Source organism: Myotis yumanensis, unplaced genomic scaffold, assembly GCF_028538775.1.
Source record: "Myotis yumanensis isolate MYYU_CA2020_CCGP unplaced genomic scaffold, mMyoYum1.0.hap1 SCAF_8, whole genome shotgun sequence".
NCBI lineage: Eukaryota > Metazoa > Chordata > Mammalia > Chiroptera > Vespertilionidae > Myotis > Myotis yumanensis.
This window is the reverse complement of record NW_027223759.1, coordinates 14,310,753-14,329,815: the sequence shown is the minus strand read 5'-3', so window position 1 is coordinate 14,329,815 and position 19,063 is coordinate 14,310,753. Positions and strand designations below refer to the sequence as shown.

Sequence of the window (19,063 nt, the reverse complement as noted above, 5' to 3'; positions counted from 1 at the left end):
CAGTGTCCCGTGCACAAAAAAAGGTGGCAGGTTCGATTCCCAGTCAGGGCATATACTTAGGCTGAGAGTTTGATTCCCCAGTTGGGGCACGCATGGAAGGCAACTGACCATGTTTTTCTCTTTCTCTTTCTCTCTCTCTTTCTTTCTTTCCTTCCTTCCTTCCTTCCTTCCTTCCTTCCTTCCTTCCTTCCTTCCTTCCTTCCTTCCTCTCTCTCTTTCTCTCTCTCTTTCTCTCTCTCTCCCCCTTCCCCTCTAAAAATCAATAACAACATATCCTCGGGTGAGGATTAAAAGAAATAATTTTTAAAAAGAAAAATATGGGCACTGAAAGGCAGGGAGGTTACAAATCTTGTTGACAAGGAAAAAGCTAGAGCAGCAGACAACAAGGAGGAATTAAGCAGCAGCAAATATTTAGTAAATGCTTCTTGTACGCCCAGCACTGGTCTCAGCACTGACATTGAGCCGGGCAGGGCCATGTGTGGATAAAGACGGGGCCACCTACCAAACCTGACACGCTCAGGGGAGGCCTGCAGGGCAGCCCTACAAACCCAGAGGCCGAAGGTAACCACAAGTGATGATCTGAACATAAAGATTCCCAATAAACACGAGGCATGGCAGGGAGCCACGTCCTAGGCCCAGGGCCTCCTCGACGAAGGTCCATCTTCACCTTCAGTGAGCCCGTCTGTTGCCTTTTTGCATCTAAGATAACATCACCGTTGAAATGTCAGAGGAACCTCCTTTTCCAGGCCCCTCAGAGCACAACTCAGCGAACCAGAGCCTAAGATCACACAGAACCCCTCACTGTTATCTTGTCCCCTGAATACCGCCTGTCTGTGCTGTACATGAACTATCCTGTACCCGTCATTTTACTCTCTACCCAGTCCCAGATTCCCCGTTTTGCGTTCTCCTTCCTCTCTTAATCCACCACCCATGGATTTCATGTGTCCCTTCCCCTTTATTCTAATGTATGAAATAACTGCCATTCGCTGGAGTGTTTTCTCAATCCACTGAGATTTTGCTTCCTGACCATTGTCAGTTTGGCTCAAATAAATTCATAAAAACCCTCTGCAGGTTTGAACACTTCTTACGTTGACAGTGTAAGATCCCTGTTTTGCAGATGACGAAAGCGAGACACAGAATTCACTAGTCGTGGTCATACAGGCAGAAAAGGAGGTAGACGGGGTGGAATCAGTCCTTTGACTCCCATTTACAGATAAGGAAACCGATAAAGTGAAGGAGTTGTAGTGACTTGCCCAGGGTTTCATGATGAGGGACTAGCAGAAGTGGGGCTGGGGTCAGGTTGTGTAATCTCAAAGTCCCCATTCTTTCACTGCACCCTTATGGCTGCTCAGCAGAGCACTGGGCTTGTGTGGAAGTGATAGTTTTTTGTTTCTTTAATCCTCACCAGAGGACATATTAATTGCGTTTAGAGGGGAAGAGAGAGAAAGAGAGAAACATTGATGTGAGAGAAACATTGATCAATTGCCTTCCCATAGGTGCGGGATCAAACCTACAACTTAGGTATGTGGCCTGACTGGGAATCAAACCTACAACCTGTCAGTGTATGGGACGACGCTCCAACCAACTGAGCCACACCAGCCAGAGTGGAGATGGTACTTCGGAACATGCTGAAGCTGAAGTTGCAGGAAAGGGGGTAAGCAGGCAAGAGTGCAGGAAGAATAGGCCAGCTTTCTGAGGAGCTGCAGTAACCAGGGGAGCCGAGAGGCAGAGTGGAGGCGATGGAGAGGGGCGAGACCAGAGGCTGGTGCCCCAACACCCAGCACAAAAGCCCCCTCACTAAAGGGCCTCTTTAAGTCCAATGCCTCCGGGATGCCTGTTATCTGGGACCCAGGCGTTGGCCAGAAGTAGCTGTGAGATATTATCTCAGTAGGGCCAGAGAGCAGCAGGAGTTGACATGAAGACTGTTTTGAGCTAAGGCGCATTAGCCACAGGCTCAAGAAACTTCTCCTCTCTTAAGTACTTAGAACAGTGATGGCGAACCTCTGACACACGTGTCAGAGGTGACACGCGAACTCATTTTTTTGGTTGATTTTTCTTTGTTAAATTGCATTTAAATATATAAAATAAATATCAAAAATATAAGTCTTTGTTTTACTATGGTTGCAAATATCAAAAAACTTCTATATGTGACACGGCACCAGAGTTAAGTTAGGGTTTTTCAAAATGCTGACACGCCGAGCTCAAAAGGTTTGCCATCACTGACTGAGAAGGACTTAAATTAGGAGCCGTGACTAATCTATACGGCACAAAAATGTCTATTTACTAAGCATCTGTTCTTATCATCCTGCAACGATGCTCTGAGGTCCCTAAAGCACCCAACCTCATCCCTAACTTGAGATGTCTTAACACCTCAGTCCCCCTTTCTATCTCTGAACCTCTGGCGCATGTGGGGCCTCTGACTCTCTCGTGTGTGTAAGGTTCCCATACATATGTATGTATTAAACTTGGTTATTTTCTCTTGCTGCTCTGTCTCATGTCTATGTGCTTATTAGACCAGCCAGGAGAACCCTGCGGGTAGAAAGGTTGTTCCTCTCCCACAAACCCAAAGGCAGTAAGCATGCACCACTCTTAAAACCCTGAATTTTGAGGTAACAGGGGACCCTTGGAGTTGTTTGGCAAAAAGAAGTCGTTGAAGGAACAGGTTGGGGACAAGCCTCTTCAGGACTGGGGAGGGGACAGAACTCCCAGGCTGGGTGTGTGGAGGTGCTGGGGGGACGAGCAGGGGCCGGTTCTTCATTCTAGAATGGACAGGAAAGGTGCAGCCAGAGATCACGCTTCCATTTCACCAACTCATCTGCTGTGTTAACTCAGGTTATCTGCTGACAGTGAGTATGAAGAGGAGACATTTGTCTTTCACACACAGGCCCGTCTCTTAGGATCAAAGTTGCTGTTTGGCAAATAGGATAGAAAGTTAGCCATCACCAAATTATATACAAGGACCTAACAGAATGTTTGTATTCGTCTACATTACTTCCTAAAGACAAACAACAGAAAACACACTGGCCGTTAGAATTCACAGGCACTCAAGCCAGCTTAAATGAGAAAGGGAAATGTATGATCAGGTTACACTGGTGTCCCATAGGTCCTGGGAGCCCAGGGACAGCAGAGCCACCTGGAGCCCGGCCCCTCTGCCTCCGGCTGCTCTGTCCCATACTCAGCACACGGAGGGACTCACACACAGTGCGACTTCCCACCCTCTTTGTTCAGGGACCAGTCCAGACGGAAGGAATCAGAATTGTCTTTCTTCTGCAGGGGACAAAAAAAAAAAAAAAAAAAAAGCAGCTCAAGCCGGCTTAAGCTAATTAGGGAATTGAATGGTTCAAATAACTAAAAATTCCCAGCCAGCTGGGTCCAGGTGGTCACAGGGCACGTAGGAGGCCGCTTCCCCCTCCACTCGCACCTGTGCCGGCTCCATTCGCTGCTGGTTCAGCCCTCTTGGGACAAGATGACCTACAGGAACGCTGGCTTCTCTCCTTCCCGGACACTCAGGTTCTCTGAGAGTCCCAGCAAGTCTCAGGCTGGATGGCGGGTAAGCCCAGCCTTGGTCACATTGCCCACTTCTGAGCCACCCAGGGCCAGATACAAGGAAATGCTCATTGGCCAAGCCTGCGACATGTTACCTGGTCCTGGAGACAGGGCTGAGGGCGCCCCACCCAAACACATATGCTGCATGAACTTTACTATTTGCTGGGCACCGTCGTAAGCACTTTAGATAAATTAATTCATTTTAAACCTCAGTTTACTATCTGCTTACTAATTTAGTTAGCACGTTATCCCCTATTTATTTATTTATTTAAATATATTTTTTCTGATTTCAGAGAGGAAGGGAGACGGAGAGAGAGAAACATCAATGATGAGAATCATTGATCGGCTGCCTCCTGCATGCCCCCTACTGGGGATCGAGCCTGCAACCCAAGCAAGGGTCCTTGACAGGAATTGAACCTGGGACCCTTTAGTCCAGTGGTTCTCAACCTTCTGGCCCTTTAAATACAGTTCCTCATGTTGTGACCCAACCATAAAATTATTTTCGTTGCTATTTCATAACTGTAATGTTGCTACGATTTACATTATGAATCGTAATGTAAATATCTGATATGCAGGATGGTCTTAGGCAACCCCTATGAAAGGGTCGTTCGACTGCCAAAGGGGTCGCGACCCACAGGTTGAGAACCACTGCTTTAGTCTGCAAGCTGACACTATCCACTGAGCAAAAACCAGCTTTGGCACATTATCCCCATTTTATAGATGGGGAAATGGAGGCACAGGTGAGTGTGTCTTACCCACAAGGCCTCACAGCTAGTGAGTTGCAGAGCTGGGATGTGACCTAGACTCTTGGGCCCCAGATACTGAGCTTTTGATCGTTAGCCGAATAGAACTGCTACCAACACAATGAAAATCAATGTTGAGCTAATAGAGATCATAACAACAACAGATGTCCAACAGCCACTCTGAATTCTCACTCTGCAGAGAAACTGACTTACCCAGCCTGGGTTAGGTGCCCACCCCTGGCCGAGGGTGGGGTCACCTTGTACCTAGGTGGCTGCTTCCACTGTGACCTAAGACATGGACTGGTTCCAGAAGACAGGAGGGAGAGAATATGTGCCTTCTACCATTTTGCTCTGGTGAGGTGTCATGTGATTGGGGAAAGGCCCGTTTAGTCTGGGGGATAAAAATAGAAAGCTATCCACCAAAGGTTCTGGGTGCACTTTTTATATCCTATCCGCACCCTAAATCCTGCTCCCCATGCAGGGCTGAGGAGGTAGGAAGAGCCAATAGCCCGAGGTGCCCAGGGAAAACACTAGGATGGAGATGCCCACGCCCGTCCCCTTTTCAGTTGTCTGGGTCCAGGCGAGGAGCAGGGAAGAAGCCCCGTGCCCCTGCTAAAGGAAAAAGCACGTAATTTATAGTCTGGTATGTTATGATTAAACTGTACTTGGCAATTACAGATAACACAAAGAGCGAGCCTACCTTTGCTCACATCCAAGCAAGACTGTGAACTGTCTTCCGGCCTTAGAATCACAGTTGGATAAAGGTGGTCAGTAGTCTTGGGCCGATGCTGGCACTGGGGGCCCAGGTGTAGGGCAATCAGGAGTCATGATGAACGAGGCCGAGCTCCAAAAATGAGTCTCCTTCACCGAGAAGCTAAACAAAGCCACCCATCCTGAAAACGTCTACCTGGTTTCTGACATTTCTTTCACATCTGTGTTCTGCCAGCTCCTGCTGAGTCATCCTGTAGTGGTGACTCCCAAACCTCAATGGTTACCTCGACAAAGGTTTACCTGTCTCTCATGGTTCACATATTTCACAGGTCAGCTGCAGCTCTGCAGCTGGGGGACCCAGGGTCAGGGAACACCCCAATCTCGGACATGCAGCTCTCGAGCACAGGGAGAAGGAGCAATGACTCAGCTTTGCTAGACACCTCATGTTCCTGCTCGGAGGTGACAGATGTCATTTCCACCCACATTCCATTGGCCAAAAAAAGTCATATGGCCAAGCCTAACCTCAACAGGATGGGGAGATATCCCTTCCTCAGGAAGGAACACCAAGGCCCATGTAGGAGAAGGTGGACTGGGTGATTCAATAATAAAATCTATCATATACCCAACTTTTTTTGAGGATTAAAATTTCATTTTCAAGTATTCACAGGGAACCACTGGCTATTCTTGGTTTATCTTGATAAAAACAGAGCTCCACTCAATGTCTACACTGCTATACAAGCTGCATATGCTTCTAAACATTCTTTTTGCTGCTTCCGGAGCCAATTGATACAGGCAGTTAGAACATTTGTAGGACTCAGGGCATTCTTGCCTATTATGGTTGAGAAAATGTAAATAACTTTCCAGATAAACTGCAAGTAAATATAATGAGGCAAATGTGCTATGTTTGTAGAATGCTGGAGAGGCTGGGGAGGTTTTGTCTTATAAAGTCCTATGGATGATTTCAGTAGAAGCAATGGAGATGAGGAGAAGGATGGAGGAGGGAGGCCAGAATCCCCGTGCCAGGCTTGGTGGGTGAGGGACCTGGGATCTAGGAAGGTTTAGTAATTACCCAAAGTCATCCCAATTAAAGTGTCAGAGGCAATATTAAAATGTGCAGTTTCTCTGGCTCCAAAGCACATACTTTATTCTTGTGCCCCAGGATGGCTCCCCAAAGGAAACAGACAAAATGAGGGAAAAATACGAAAAAGAGAGGCAAAAAAAAAAGATGAGAGGAATAAGCAGCACAGAGAGGTATAGGAGGTAAGAGAAAGACAATACTAGGAGAGAAAAAGGAAAGAGAAAGATCAACAAAGAAAAAAAATGGTAACATTAAATGAGAAGAATAAAGTTGGAGGACTGCTACTACCTGACCTCAGTCTTCCTATGAAGCTGCAGTAATCAAGGTGGTATTAGTGAGAGAACAGACAAAAGGGAAGCCACACTGGGCGGAACTGGCTGCAAAATACACACCTGATAAAGGACTGTTATCCAATATTTACAAAGAACTCTTACAATTCAGTAATATGAAAACAATCAGATTTTAAAACGGTCCAAACCATTTGGTACGTGAAATGGCGCTTAACAGATACATGAAAAAGGTACCTGAAAAGGTGATCAACATCACTCATCACCAGGGAGATGCAAACCAAAATCACAATGAGCTGTCACCTCATACCTGTTAGAGTGGTTATTATAAAAAAGACAAGTGATCACAGTGTTGGTGACAGAGGGTGTGGAGAAAAGGGAATCTTTGTGCATTATTGGTAGAAATGTAAATTGGTACAACTACTATGGAAACCAGTACGGAGATACCTAAAAAATTAAAAATAAATTGTGCCCCAGCAGGCTCCCAGGTGGCTCCGTTGGTTGGAGCATAATCCTGTACGGCAAAGGTTGCAGGTTTGATTTTGGGTTTGATCCCCAGTCAAGGTAGGTAAGAGAGGCAACTGATCAATGTTTCTCTCTTTCTTCTTCTCTCTCGCCCTTCCTCTCTCTCACTAAAATCAATAAAAACATGTCCTCAGTTGACGATTAAAAAATATTAATAGTAGAATTACCATAAGACCAGCAATCCCACTTCTAGGTATATATCTAAAGGAAATAAAATCACTCTCTCAAAGAGATATCTGCACCCCTATGTTCATTGCAGTATTATTTACAATAGCCAAGATACGGAAACAATCTAAGCTCCATCAACAGATGAATGGATGAAAATGTGGTGTGTGTAAAACACACACACACACACACACACACACACACCACAGACATTCAGCCATAAAAAAGGAGATCCGCCATTTGTGACAACGTGGATGATCTCGAAAGCATTATGTTAAATGAAGTAAGTTAGACAGAGAATGACAAATAGTGTGTGATCTCACAATATGTGGAATCTAAAAAAAACACACCCCCAAACCAAAAGATAAAACAGAAATAGAGAACAGATTAGTGGTTGCCAGAGGTGGAGGTTGGCAAGAATGAGTATAGGTACAAACTTCCAGTTATAAGTTCTGGGGATGTAATGTATAGAATGGTGACTCTAGTTAACAATACTGTATTGAAACTTGCTATGAGTAGATTTTAAAAGTTCTCAGCCCAAGGAAAAAATTGTAACTGTGTGAGTGACGAATGTGAACTAAACTTATTATGGTAATAATTTTGCAACATATGCATACTTCAAATCACTATGTTGTACACCTTAAACTAATACAATGTTAGATGTCAATTACATATCAAATACTGGGGAAAAAATGCTCCATATCATATGTCATTAAGGAATTGCAAAGTAGCCCCAGCCGGTTTGGCTCAGTGGATGGAGCATCGGCCTGTGGACTGAAGGGTCCGGGGTTTGGTTCCGATTAAGGGCACATGCCTGGGTTGCGGGCCGGATCCCCAGTAGGGGGAGTGCAGGAGGCAGCCAATCAATGATGTTTCTATCTCTCTTTCCCTCTCCCTTCCTCTCTGAAATCAATAAAAATATATTAAAAAAAACAAAACAGAAACAGCAATGAAATACCACTACAGGCCTATTAAGATGGCCAAAATCCAAAACTCTTGACACCACCAAATGCTGGTGAGGCTGAGGAGCAGCAGGAACTCTCATTCATTGCTGGTGGGAATGCAAAATGGTATGAGCACTTTGGGAAACAGTTTGGCAATCTCTTAGAAAACCAAAAATACTCTTACTATATGATCCAGCAATCATGTTCCTTGGTAGCTACCCAAAGGAGTAAAAAACTTATGTGCACACAAAAACCTGTGCATGGATATTTATAGCAGCTTTATTCACAATTGCCGAAACTTAGAGGCAACCAATATGCTCTTTATTTGGTAAGTGAATAAACCGTGGTACATCCACACAATGAAATGTTATTCAGCACTAAAAAGAAATGAGCTACTAAACAATGAAAAGACATAGAGGAACCTTAAATGCATACTACTACATTCACGGGGCCAATTGGAAAAGGCTATGTACTATATGATTACAACTATATGACATTCTGGAAAAGGCAAAACTATGGAGAGAGTAAAAAGATCAGTGGTTGCCAGGAGTTATGGAGGAGGGAGAGCTGAACAGGCAGAGCACAGAGGATTTTAGGGCAGTGAAACTACTGCGCATGATAACACAAGGGTGGGTATATGTCATTACACAGTTGTCCAAACTCATAAAATGTACACCACCACGCATGAACCCTAATGCCAACCGGTCTTTGCGTGTTAATGTGTCTGTTGGGTCCACCAACTGCAACAAACATACCTCTCTGGTGGGGATGTTGATCATGGGAGGCTATGCACGTGTGGGGGCAGGGGGTGTATGGGAAATCTCTGCACCGTCTCTCCAGTTTTTCTGTGAACTTAAAGCAGCTCTCAAAAAGACATCCCATAAAATATTAAAAATAAATAAAAATAAACTCAGCAAAGAAAAAAAAATAGGGACCTTCACTAGACACCTTCAAAGTTCACTTCAAGCCACCTTTGCGCCCCCAGGCCCAGCCTCCTGCTGGGCGGTTAAGGAAGCCGGAGAGGCCTGGCGCGCCCCCTGCGGGATGGGAGAGGGGGTGCGTCGGGCCCCGCGGCGGCGCCGGAATCACCCGGAAAGCTCTTCAAAATACCCTTGCGGGGTCCCAGCGCACACCGCACAGGGCACACGGCACACGGCAGGAGACCTTCCCGGAGCCGAGCACCAGGGTGAAAAGCACTCGCGTTCATTCACTAACGTTCAGCGCGAGTGAGACTCCGGGAGAGCGGCGGCGGGTGCAGTGAGGGAACCGGGGGTCAGGGTCAAAGCAGAAAAGGAAAGGTGGAACCGGCTCCCCCCCCCCACCGGTGGTCACGCCCTGGGGTGGTGCTCACTGCAGCCTCGGGTCTGCAGCCTCCGCCCTGTGGCCCGCCCCCCCCCCGCGCCCCCCCGCCAGTTCTACAGCCCAGGCCGGGCGCCCGGGGCCGGCTACGCGCCTGCGCCTTGACCTCACTCGGTGCCGCGTGCACGAGTGGGTGACCACGACCCTTCGGAGCGAACCTTCTCCTACACCTGCCCACGGCCACCTGGACAACTAAGACGAGCCAGCACCCAGATACACAAGAGGACGCGCGCGGAAGCGTGGAGCCAGCACGCGAGCGCAGGCAGGGCCACGCTGGGAGCTTCCTCTCACCGGCCGCCCGAGCGTCCCCAGCCCCGGTGCTCCTCGCGCTCCGCCAGCGCTGCCCTCGGCGGGGGAGGCTGACTTGGTAGCCGAACGCCCTGGGGACCCGCTGGGGTGCGGGCCGACCACCCCGCAGGCAGCGCCCCACGTCCCCTCCCGGTCCGCGCAGCGTGCGCGCCGTCCTCGCGCCCCCACTCCCCCCGCGACCGCTGGGCACCTGCCCTGGCGCCTGGGAAACCGGAAACGCGCGTCGGGCCGGGCCGCCCTCCGCCGCCGCCTGCACCGCCCCCGCCCGGCGTCCCCGCCCTCCGGCCCGCCCGCCCCCCGCGTCCCCGCCCTCCGGCCCGCCCGGCCCCGGCGTCTCCGCCCTCCGGCCCGCCGGCCCCGGCGTCTCCGCAGCCGCTGGGGGCGGGGAGCGCAGCGCGCACCGCGAGGGCCGCTCCGGAGGTGAGTAGCGGCCAGGCCCCGCTCGGGGGCGGCCTGACGCACCTTCCAGGCAGCTCCCGGCACCCGGGGTGGGTGGGCATCCCGCTTGGCCGGGGGTCCCCAAGGGCCCTGTGGACCCCTCCGCCGCCTCCCATCTCCACCCGGATCCCGGGAGCTCCGGGGCCCGCGGGAAGGAAGTGCGCGCCTGTGGGCGCTGTAGAGGGGCGGGCGGCGGCAGGTTTGGGGGACCCCGGGGAGGCCCCCTAGCCGCGGACGCCCGAGTCTGTTCAGGACCTAGGGCCGCGCTCTCCCCGCGAGCGACTGGGAAGCCGCCAGGGTCTCTCTGCCAGTCTCCGGAGGTGGGGGTGCGTGCCCCGTCCACCGTCCACCAAAAAGTAGGACCATGGAGCCGTTCGCGGTCCCAGTGCAGGCGCGGTCCGTGGCCGTCACCGGTGAGCGCACCGCCTGGAGGGGTGGAGGCCAGACCAAAACAAAACGGCAGAAACACCCTGCCCACCTCGGCGGGTGCAGCTGCAGTCCACGCGGGCTGGGGCAGTGTAGAAAGCGCTACCTTCCCCCGGGTCCGATGCCGTCTCGCTCACCCTCAAGCCCCCCTGAGCCCTGACAGCGAAGTGTGCAGGGCATCCTGCAGGAGTTCTGCGGTTCTGGGTGCTTTTGCCCAAAGACATCCTTTGGGATGAATTCAGAGCCACATCTCACGTCCCACGAGACCGGAAGAAGAACCATGTAAAAGGAATTCGACAAAAGCTTTCCACATCTCTGTTTATTCTTTTGAATCCATAAAACGACCTTAAAAAAAGCATTCGGGCCACCTAAGAGAGAATGCACTTCTGGCCAGAGTATGCAGGATTCTTTTGCCCAACAGGTGAAAGGAAGCAGAGCCGGCACAGCGGAAATGGCCCTGGTGCCCTATGAGGAGACCGCGGAAATGGGGTTGCAGAAATTCCACAAGCCTCTCGCCACCTTCTCCTTCGCCAACCACACCATCCAGATCCGCCAGGACTGGAGGCAACTGGGGGTCGCAGCCGTGGTATGGGACGCGGTAGGCAAATCCTGGGGGGGCCTCTGAAAACATCTGCAATTGATTATAAGACTGGTCTTTACTTAAGAAGAAATGAAAGAACAGCTTTGTTGAGATATAACTCATATACTGTACATGTCACCTACAGTGTATAATGAACTGGTTTTTTAAAGTAAATTCAGAGTGGTGCAACCATCACCATGCTCAATTTTTAAATATTTTCATGACCCCATTTGCTCCAAAAATACTTCTACCTACTAGAATCACTTTCCTGATCATCTTCCCCAAAATAGATTGCATTTTAAGGGCGAGTAAAGGAAAGTTAAGTTAAAATACTGCACAAAGGATATTGTAAAATGACAAAGCCCAAAGTGAAGATCATGTGCGTTTTTTTAAAATATTTTTTTTTTATTGATTTCAGAGAGGAAGGGAGAGGGAGAGATAGAAACATCAATAATGAGAATCACTGATCGGCTGCCTCCTGCACGCCCCCTACTGGGGATTGAGCCCGCAACCCAGGCATGTGCCCCTGACCAGAATGGAACCCGGGACCCTTCAGTCCTCAGGCCCATGCTCTCCTCCACTGAGCCAAACTGGCCAGGACCATGTGTTTTCTTTAAGTTCTGGGTGGTTGTAATGGTCCCCAAATTATACTATAACTGCCTTTTTTTTTTTTTTTAAATATATTTTATTGATTTTTCACAGAGAGGAAGGGAGAGAGATAGAGAGAGTTAGAAACATCGATGAGAGAGAAACATCGATCAGCTGCCTCTTGCACATCCCCACAGGGGATGTGCCCGCAACCCAGGTACATGCCCTTGACCGGAATCGAACCCGGGACCTCTTAGTCCACAGGCTGACGCTCTATCCACTGAGCCAAACCGGTTTCGGCTATAACTGCCTTTTTACTTCTTCCTCTCCGAGCACTGTCCTCAGCTGCATGTGACAGCGACTTGCCCCCAGCATCTAGCACCACACCTGGGACTCGGTGGCAGCTCATTTGATGTTGGATAACTGCGTGATGTAGATACAATTTTACAGATTTTGCATTGTATTAAGGAAGTGAGAGGCACATTTAGAAATAAAAATCAATATGTTCTAACCAAGTAATATTCAAGGAACCTAGTCTAAGGTAACTACATGAGAAGTATTCCTAGACCAAGTAGTAAAAATAGACAGTAATGAGGAATGGGTGAGCCTCCTAAGTGCTCACCAAGAAGAGCAAGTGCTCACTAAACCAATAGTAAGTGGCCATGAAAACAAACGATTTAAAAACCATGTTAACAGTGTACAGTGCTTCTGTAGAATTGTATGCAAATGCTAACTCACAGGCCAACTATCCAAAGTGTGGCTAAAACTCACCTTTTGATGCCCAGTAATGCATGGCGAGGGCTCCTGCCGGGTGATGACCAGAGGGAGGCAAGCAGCTCCGGGAGCCTGGGTGCTGCTCCGCTTTTCCTTCTGGGAGACGTTGTGGCCTTGCCGACTTGAGCTTGGTTTAGAAACTGGACATTCCCTTAAGCAGAATCCCAGAGACCGTTCATGCCAGAGAGTCTTGGAAGCCTCGAGTGTAGGCAGTGATGCATAAGAATGAATCTTCCCAGATTCAGCAGGACCCTGCCTCGTGTGCGCAGTGTCGTGGACCGCTGCCGTCCCCTTCAGGGCCTGGGCAGCCGCTCTGCGGGACGCTGTGCTGTGCTTGCTCAAGGGGTCACCTCCCAGCAGCACCTGAGTTTCCCTGTGCGTGATCGCCTGGGAGTTGACCCTTGCCGTGGGCGAGGGGTGCGATGTCTCCTGCCAGCGCAGAGCCTACCTAAAACTCCAGCACTTGTTGACTTCATCATAACCCCCCTGTGTTTTGATGCAGGCCGTCGTCCTCTCCACATACCTGGAGATGGGAGCCGTGGAGCTCAGGGGCCGCTCTGCTGTGGAGCTGGGTGCTGGGACAGGGCTGGTGGGCATCGTGGCTGCCCTGCTGGGTGAGTGTGATGCGTGAGCTTGAGCCCTTGTGAGTGGAGCTCGCTGAGAGATGCGTCTGCTGTTTTATTGATGTAAAACCCACTGTTTGTTTCCCCTGACTGGATTCTTTTTCTCCCCGCTGTATTTCTTTATTAGGAGTTATGGGCTATCTGCTGGTGCTCTTACCTCTAATCCAACAAAGCTAAATTCTCTCTCTCTTTCTCTTAAAATATATTTGTATTGATTTCCGAGAGGAAGGGAGAGAGAAATAGAAATACTAGTGATGAGAGAGAATCATTGATTGGCCACCTCCTGCATGCCCCACACTGGGGATCGAGCCCACAACCGAGGCATGTGCCCTGACCGGAAATTACTGTTGGTATTTGGCTCTGTTGACTAATTAGTTTGCCGACCACTGCCCTAGCTGGTTTGGCTCCGTGGATAGAGCGTCAGCCTGTGGACTGAAGGGTCCCAGGTTCGATTCTGGTCAAGGGCACATGCCCAGGTTGCAGGCTCGATCCCCAGTAGAGGGCCTGCAGGAAGCAGCCAATCAATGATTCATCACTGATGTTTCTATCTCTCTCCCTCTCCCTTCCTGTCTGAAATCAATAAAAAAATATATTCAAACAAACAAAAACTTCACTGGCTGGTATAGTGACACAGGGTGGCAAAGCGCATAGGTTTAGAAGGATACTTGGTTTTGACATGTCTTTTAACTTCCATTAGCTGAGTGACCTTGGACAAGTTGCTTAACTTCTAAACTGCAATTTCCCTATAACACTGGGAAACCATCGCACTCATTGCACACTGATGATCAAATGGGATGTGTGTGGAAATATGTTAGCTCACTGATTGGCACAAAGTAAATGCTTAACAAGTACGATTGGCTCTGAGTATTTTTGTTTCTGGTCTAGAAATCTGCACCGGTGGGGCGGGAACACCAGGATAAGGCTCTTCAAAGACTATCACAGAGCGAGTCGGGGAGTGCTGACTGGTGGGGGCCGTGTCTGAAGGTGGCTTGTGGAGAGTGTCTGGGGTGGTTTCACCCAGGGGCCAGCCACCAGCCTCCACCTGAATATTGTATTGGCCTCCTCACTGTATTGTGATCAATAATATACTCAGATATTATTTCCTATGCCGTTCTTACATCCCTGTGACTATTCTGTAACTACCAATTTGTGCTTAATCCCTCCACCTCTTTCGCCCAAAGCCTTTTCAAAACAGGACCGACGAGGCCCTGTGTGATCTGCCTCCCTTCCTGTTACTTTCGTGACCTCATCTTCTTCTGCTTTGTTCCTCATTCACTCATTCCAGCCGCTCTGGCCTCCTCCTTCCCTTCCCCTCCGGGCTTCTGCCCTTGCTCTGTTGCCTGCCAGGAACATCCTTCCCCTATGTGCCTGTGCCCGTGCCTTCGGCGACTCCTTCCTTCAGGCCTTGCCTCAGTCTTCTCAAGGCCTTCCCCGTCCACCCTGCCTAAAATTTCACGCCCGCCTCCCTTACTGCCTGACATTACATGTCTCTTTCCTGATTTTTTTTTTCCTTGGTGCATATCTCTCACTGACATACTGGATGGATATTCTTTTTTTAAAGCCTGTTATTGTCTGTTTCCTCACTTGAATGCAGACTCTGGGAGGGTGAGGGTTTTTGTCCAGTGGCCACTCGATGTTTGTGGAGTTGATAGATGTTCCAGGGAAATGGTCAGCTGTCATCAGGATCTTATTAAAGACTCCTGGAACACCGCGTAGGTCAGTCAGAAGCAGGCTCAGAAATCCCCGAGACAGGCATTAGAGGAGGTCTCCATCGAAGAACTATTGGAATGAACACTGAGATGATATGCAAATGACTGGATCGCCCCATATTGTGAGCACAGTGCTCTGTGACTGTTAAGAAATCCAGAGCCCTGACCGGTTTGGCTCAGTGGATAGAGTGTCAGCCTGTGGACTGAAAGGTCCCAGGTTCAATTCTGGTCAAGGGCATGTACCTTGGTTGTGGACACATCCCCAGTAGGAGGTGTGCAGGAGGCAGCCGATCAGTGATTTTCTCTCATCATTGATGTTTCTATCTCTCTATCCCTCTATCTTCCTCTTTGAAATCAATCAATCAATCAATATATATATATCTATATATATCCAGAGATAAAGTTCTGAGTCGAACCGGGAAAGGCTGTCTGATTTTCAGGAGAGGTGAAGGATCACTGACTCCCGCTTCCAGGCAGCACGCTGCCTAGCAATGGATAGACAAAGCGGTAGGTCCATGCTTGTAACATCTAACAACTGGAACATTCTCATAGTCTCACACTCAGGATTGTAAATGTCAGAATGAATTACATACTGTCCTAACCTAGTGTTGCAGCTCAAGATAAGAAACCTTAAGTATGGCTGCCTCTGAAATGGTGCTTACCACAGCAGCTCCGGAATCCGGGGGGATTACCCGTGAAGATAATGAACTGAAGAAGGGGGCCAATGGGAACTTTAGGAAAGAATGAAACAGAATTTCAAATTTCAGAATTGATAGGGCCAAAATTAAACAAGATTATACATGCTAGGTTGGTATTACAATGTAGACAAACAGGGTCATTTCAGGGCTGAATTTACGTGGTGCTTCAATTTTAAGGGTTCAGCCTCTCACATATATTGGTTCAAAAAATTGGTGGATCTTTTGTTCACAGTAAAAACCCACAAGAAAGAGATTAGTAAAATATTGCCTCGTTAATTTTATACACCGCATGTGGAAATCTAGCACTTAGAGGACATGCTCCCACATTTTAACCTACAGCACTTTAATACAACCTAGTAATTTCTTTTCAAATTGTAAGAGAATGATTTAGAAAGTTACAGAGGTAGTAGAAGTGAGCCAGCTGGGCTGCGTGGGCTCAGGAAACAAGTTACAGAGGCAGGAGAAGGGCCCTTGGAGCTTAGGAGAGAGAAAGGCAAAAGTAAAAGGCCTGGGGGTGGGGGTGGGGGGCAGGGAGAGGAGGAAGGGGAAGGCAGGGGTGTGCTTCTGAGAGCCAGAGAGTACACCACAATCTAGTAACTTCTAAGTTTACCGTTTTTCAATAATCACGTGTACACACACACATGTACATGTAACATAAATACATATAGGTTGGCTGCTTTGTAACAGCATAAAGAGAAGTAGACTAGGATTTCTTCGTAGCCAATTAATCTCTTCCTTGATTCTCTTTAAAGCTTTAATCCCAGAAAGTAGCCCTTCCCTGTTTCTGGTATCTTGTCTTCGTAATCATCTGCTCCCAGATTTTTCATTGTTGGATTCCGTTTCACCCTGAAGCCTACTGACTCCAAGATTGCGACCCAATGAATGAAACGTAGAGGCAGGCGCCTCTGGAGGGAGGGCCAGCTCTGCCTGCAGAATTGAGAAGCCTCCACTTGTTGTCACTTGGGGCCCTGCGTTTTATAAGGTTCACTTCTACAGTCGGCCGTGCAGAAGGAGCCACCCTGAAGGGCATGGTCTGCACATCAGGTGGAATATCTACAGACACCCACCCTGCCGTTGAACTTGACCCGAGACCTATGAGTTGTACTGACATGTCCGTTACTTTCTCTCTGTCCCACCTTCTAGGTGCTCAGGTGACTATCACGGATCGAAAAGTAGCATTAGAATTTCTTAAATCAAATGTTGAAGCCAACTTACCTCTGCATATTCAACCCAGAGCCGTGGTTAAGGAGCTGACTTGGGGACAGAATTTGGGGAGCTTTTCACCTGGAGAGTTTGACCTGATACTTGGAGCTGATATCATATATTTAGAAGAAACATTCACGGACCTTCTGCAGACTTTGGCGCATCTCTGTGGCAGCCACTCCGTGATTCTTTTAGCTTGCCGAATCCGCTACGAACGGGACAACAACTTCTTAGCCATGCTGGAGAGGCAATTTTCCGTGAGTAAGGTTCACTATGATCCTGAAAAAGATGTACATGTTTACAAAGCCCAGAAGAGAAACCAGAGGGAGGGCTTATAGTTGGCTGTAATTTATAGGAATGTTGTCATTAAATGTGTCAATTAAGGTGTTAGCCGGGGGAATCTAACCATGTTTAATGAAATGGCTTACTGTACAAAAAGTCTAACCAAAGGTTCTCGAGGAACAAACTGCTGTGATTTTATAGCCATATTCCACTCACTCTGAAACTCAGTTAACATTAAGAGGAAGTGTGAGCTTTGGTTCATGTTGTTTCTGTATCCCATATGCTCCCTCCTGATAAGCAGTTTTCACTGATACCATGAAGGGCTGGCGTATTGGCATCTTCAAAGCAGTGAGCTTGTTTTGCTTTAGTGAGAGGCTAAATCATGCAAATAACTTTAAACACATTCTGAAATACATGTTTAGCCCATTTTTTCTAATTTTCTGAATATAAAACAAGGTTTAACATACATTCCCTGAGCTGTTAATGCTTTCAAAACCTTTTGTCTGCCAGTTTCGGTCTTAAATAATTTTGGTGGTTTGAGATTGGGATGCAAGTTTTCTACAGTCTCATAGCATGCTTTTTGGATTAATGTCAGATGTAGGTCTATGAACAAAGGAATCAGTAAAAAATAATGTTTTAGTTACTTTTGAAAGCATGTAAAATCTTGGACCTCCATGTGCTGTGCCTAGGTTATCATCTTCATAAATCAAAAGCCATAGCTTTTCCCTTCACCTTTCCCCTTTCTCAAATGTTTTTGTAGTTCTTTCTTAGGCTTTCCCTGCCTCCTCGTAGTGCATAGGATGACAATGAAAGTTTTAAATCTCACCCCTCCATGAGAGGTTAGTCTCCAAGGACAAGTTCCTTCCGTAGCGTACTTGTCATTGCTTGTTTGGATTCCCCGGAACACTGTACGCTTCCCGAGGGCCAGGAATGCTCTGCCTTTTATTTTGCCTCCCCAGTGTCTAGTAGTAAATTTGTTGAGTGAAAAAGATACATTCCATTTAGACGATATAGATCTTTGGGTTAAATGATTGCAATGTTGTTTCATGATTACCTTTGATAGACTTGATGAATGAAGTCGCACACCCAGTATTGCCCTAGCTGGTTTGGCTCAGTGGATAGAGCGTTGGCCTGCGGGACTGAAGGGTCCCAGGTTTGATTCCTGGTCAGGGCACATGCCCAGATTGTTGGCTCAATACCCAGTCGGAGGCATGCTGGAGGCAGCCGATCAATGATTCTCATATTTGATGTTCCTATCTCTCCCTCCCTTCTTTAAAATCAATAAAAATATTTAAAAATAAAGGTGAATTAAAAGTTCTGAGCATTCTGTGGTGTATCAGTTCAACACAATTCTGATAGATGCCCAAGAAATAGAAATACCCATTATTTACCAAATCCACGAAATGCCAGTATTGTACATGAACCTGGTCTTTGAACCCCTTGAGTGCCGGGGTCCTCCTGTCTTTCGCCAAAAGTGCCGGGAGTGCTATCAAAGCTTCGAAATGGCGTCCAGTTCTAAGTCTGCTTTTATTAGTGATGATGATATTGCTAAATATGTCAATGTAGTAAAGGTTTCCTTAAGTTTTTGAATATATAACTTCATTTACTTGCGATTCATATTTTTTTTCCTAAACTGCTGTAAAATCAGCAAAAATGCCTTGGCAATTTTAGCACAGTTCCTAGGATATTGGCTGGCACTCAAAGGGTTAAAACAAGTAAAATAAGAGCCCTGCAGTATCAGCACTAACGGAAGGCCAATCACATTCAGGCATGCAATTAATGCAAATCATTGTATTAATTGGAATTCAGCTCCTTTGCTTTAAAATTCCTAAACTTTGGCCTGCCCGGCATGGCTTAGTGGTTGAGCATTGACCTATGAACCAGAAGGTGAGGGTTCAATTCCTGGTCGGGGCATATGCCCGGGTTGTGGGCATGATCCCCAATGTGGGCATGTAGGAGGCAGCTGATCAGTGATTCCCATCACTGATGTTTCTCTCTCTCGCTTTCTGAAATCAATAAAATAATATATACACATATGTATCTATATCTATGTAGATATACATACACACACACAC

General features: G+C 47.8%; 1 protein-coding gene and 1 long non-coding RNA gene across 11 annotated transcripts in view; one reads left to right on the top strand and one right to left on the bottom strand.

Moving 5' to 3' along the window:
* LOC139014966 (uncharacterized) overlaps positions 1-7,945 on the bottom strand; it is a 40,940-nt gene extending 32,995 nt beyond the window's left edge. For all 4 annotated transcript variants that reach the window (XR_011472389.1, XR_011472390.1, XR_011472391.1 and 1 more), the window contains exon 1: positions 4,990-7,945. This is a non-coding gene — a long non-coding RNA (uncharacterized lncRNA). The remainder of the gene's footprint in view (positions 1-4,989) is intronic.
* A 2,049-nt stretch (positions 7,946-9,994) lies between these two features.
* Positions 9,995-19,063, top strand: part of METTL21A (methyltransferase 21A, HSPA lysine) — a 38,714-nt gene continuing 29,645 nt past the window's right edge. For 2 of the 7 annotated variants that reach the window (XR_011472387.1, XM_070421979.1), the window contains exons 1-3: positions 10,774-11,129; positions 12,976-13,087; positions 16,647-16,963. Coding sequence is in view for 5 of the 7 variants with exons in the window: in XM_070421979.1 (XP_070278080.1) it covers positions 10,929-11,129; positions 12,976-13,087; positions 16,647-16,963 (630 nt within the window). In the remaining 2 variants the exon portion in view is untranslated. Of the gene's footprint in view, positions 10,088-10,757; positions 11,130-12,975; positions 13,088-16,355; positions 16,537-16,646; positions 18,306-19,063 lie in introns of those variants that run through there. The other 5 variants (XM_070421980.1, XM_070421981.1, XR_011472388.1 and 2 more) reach the window with 5 other exon arrangements.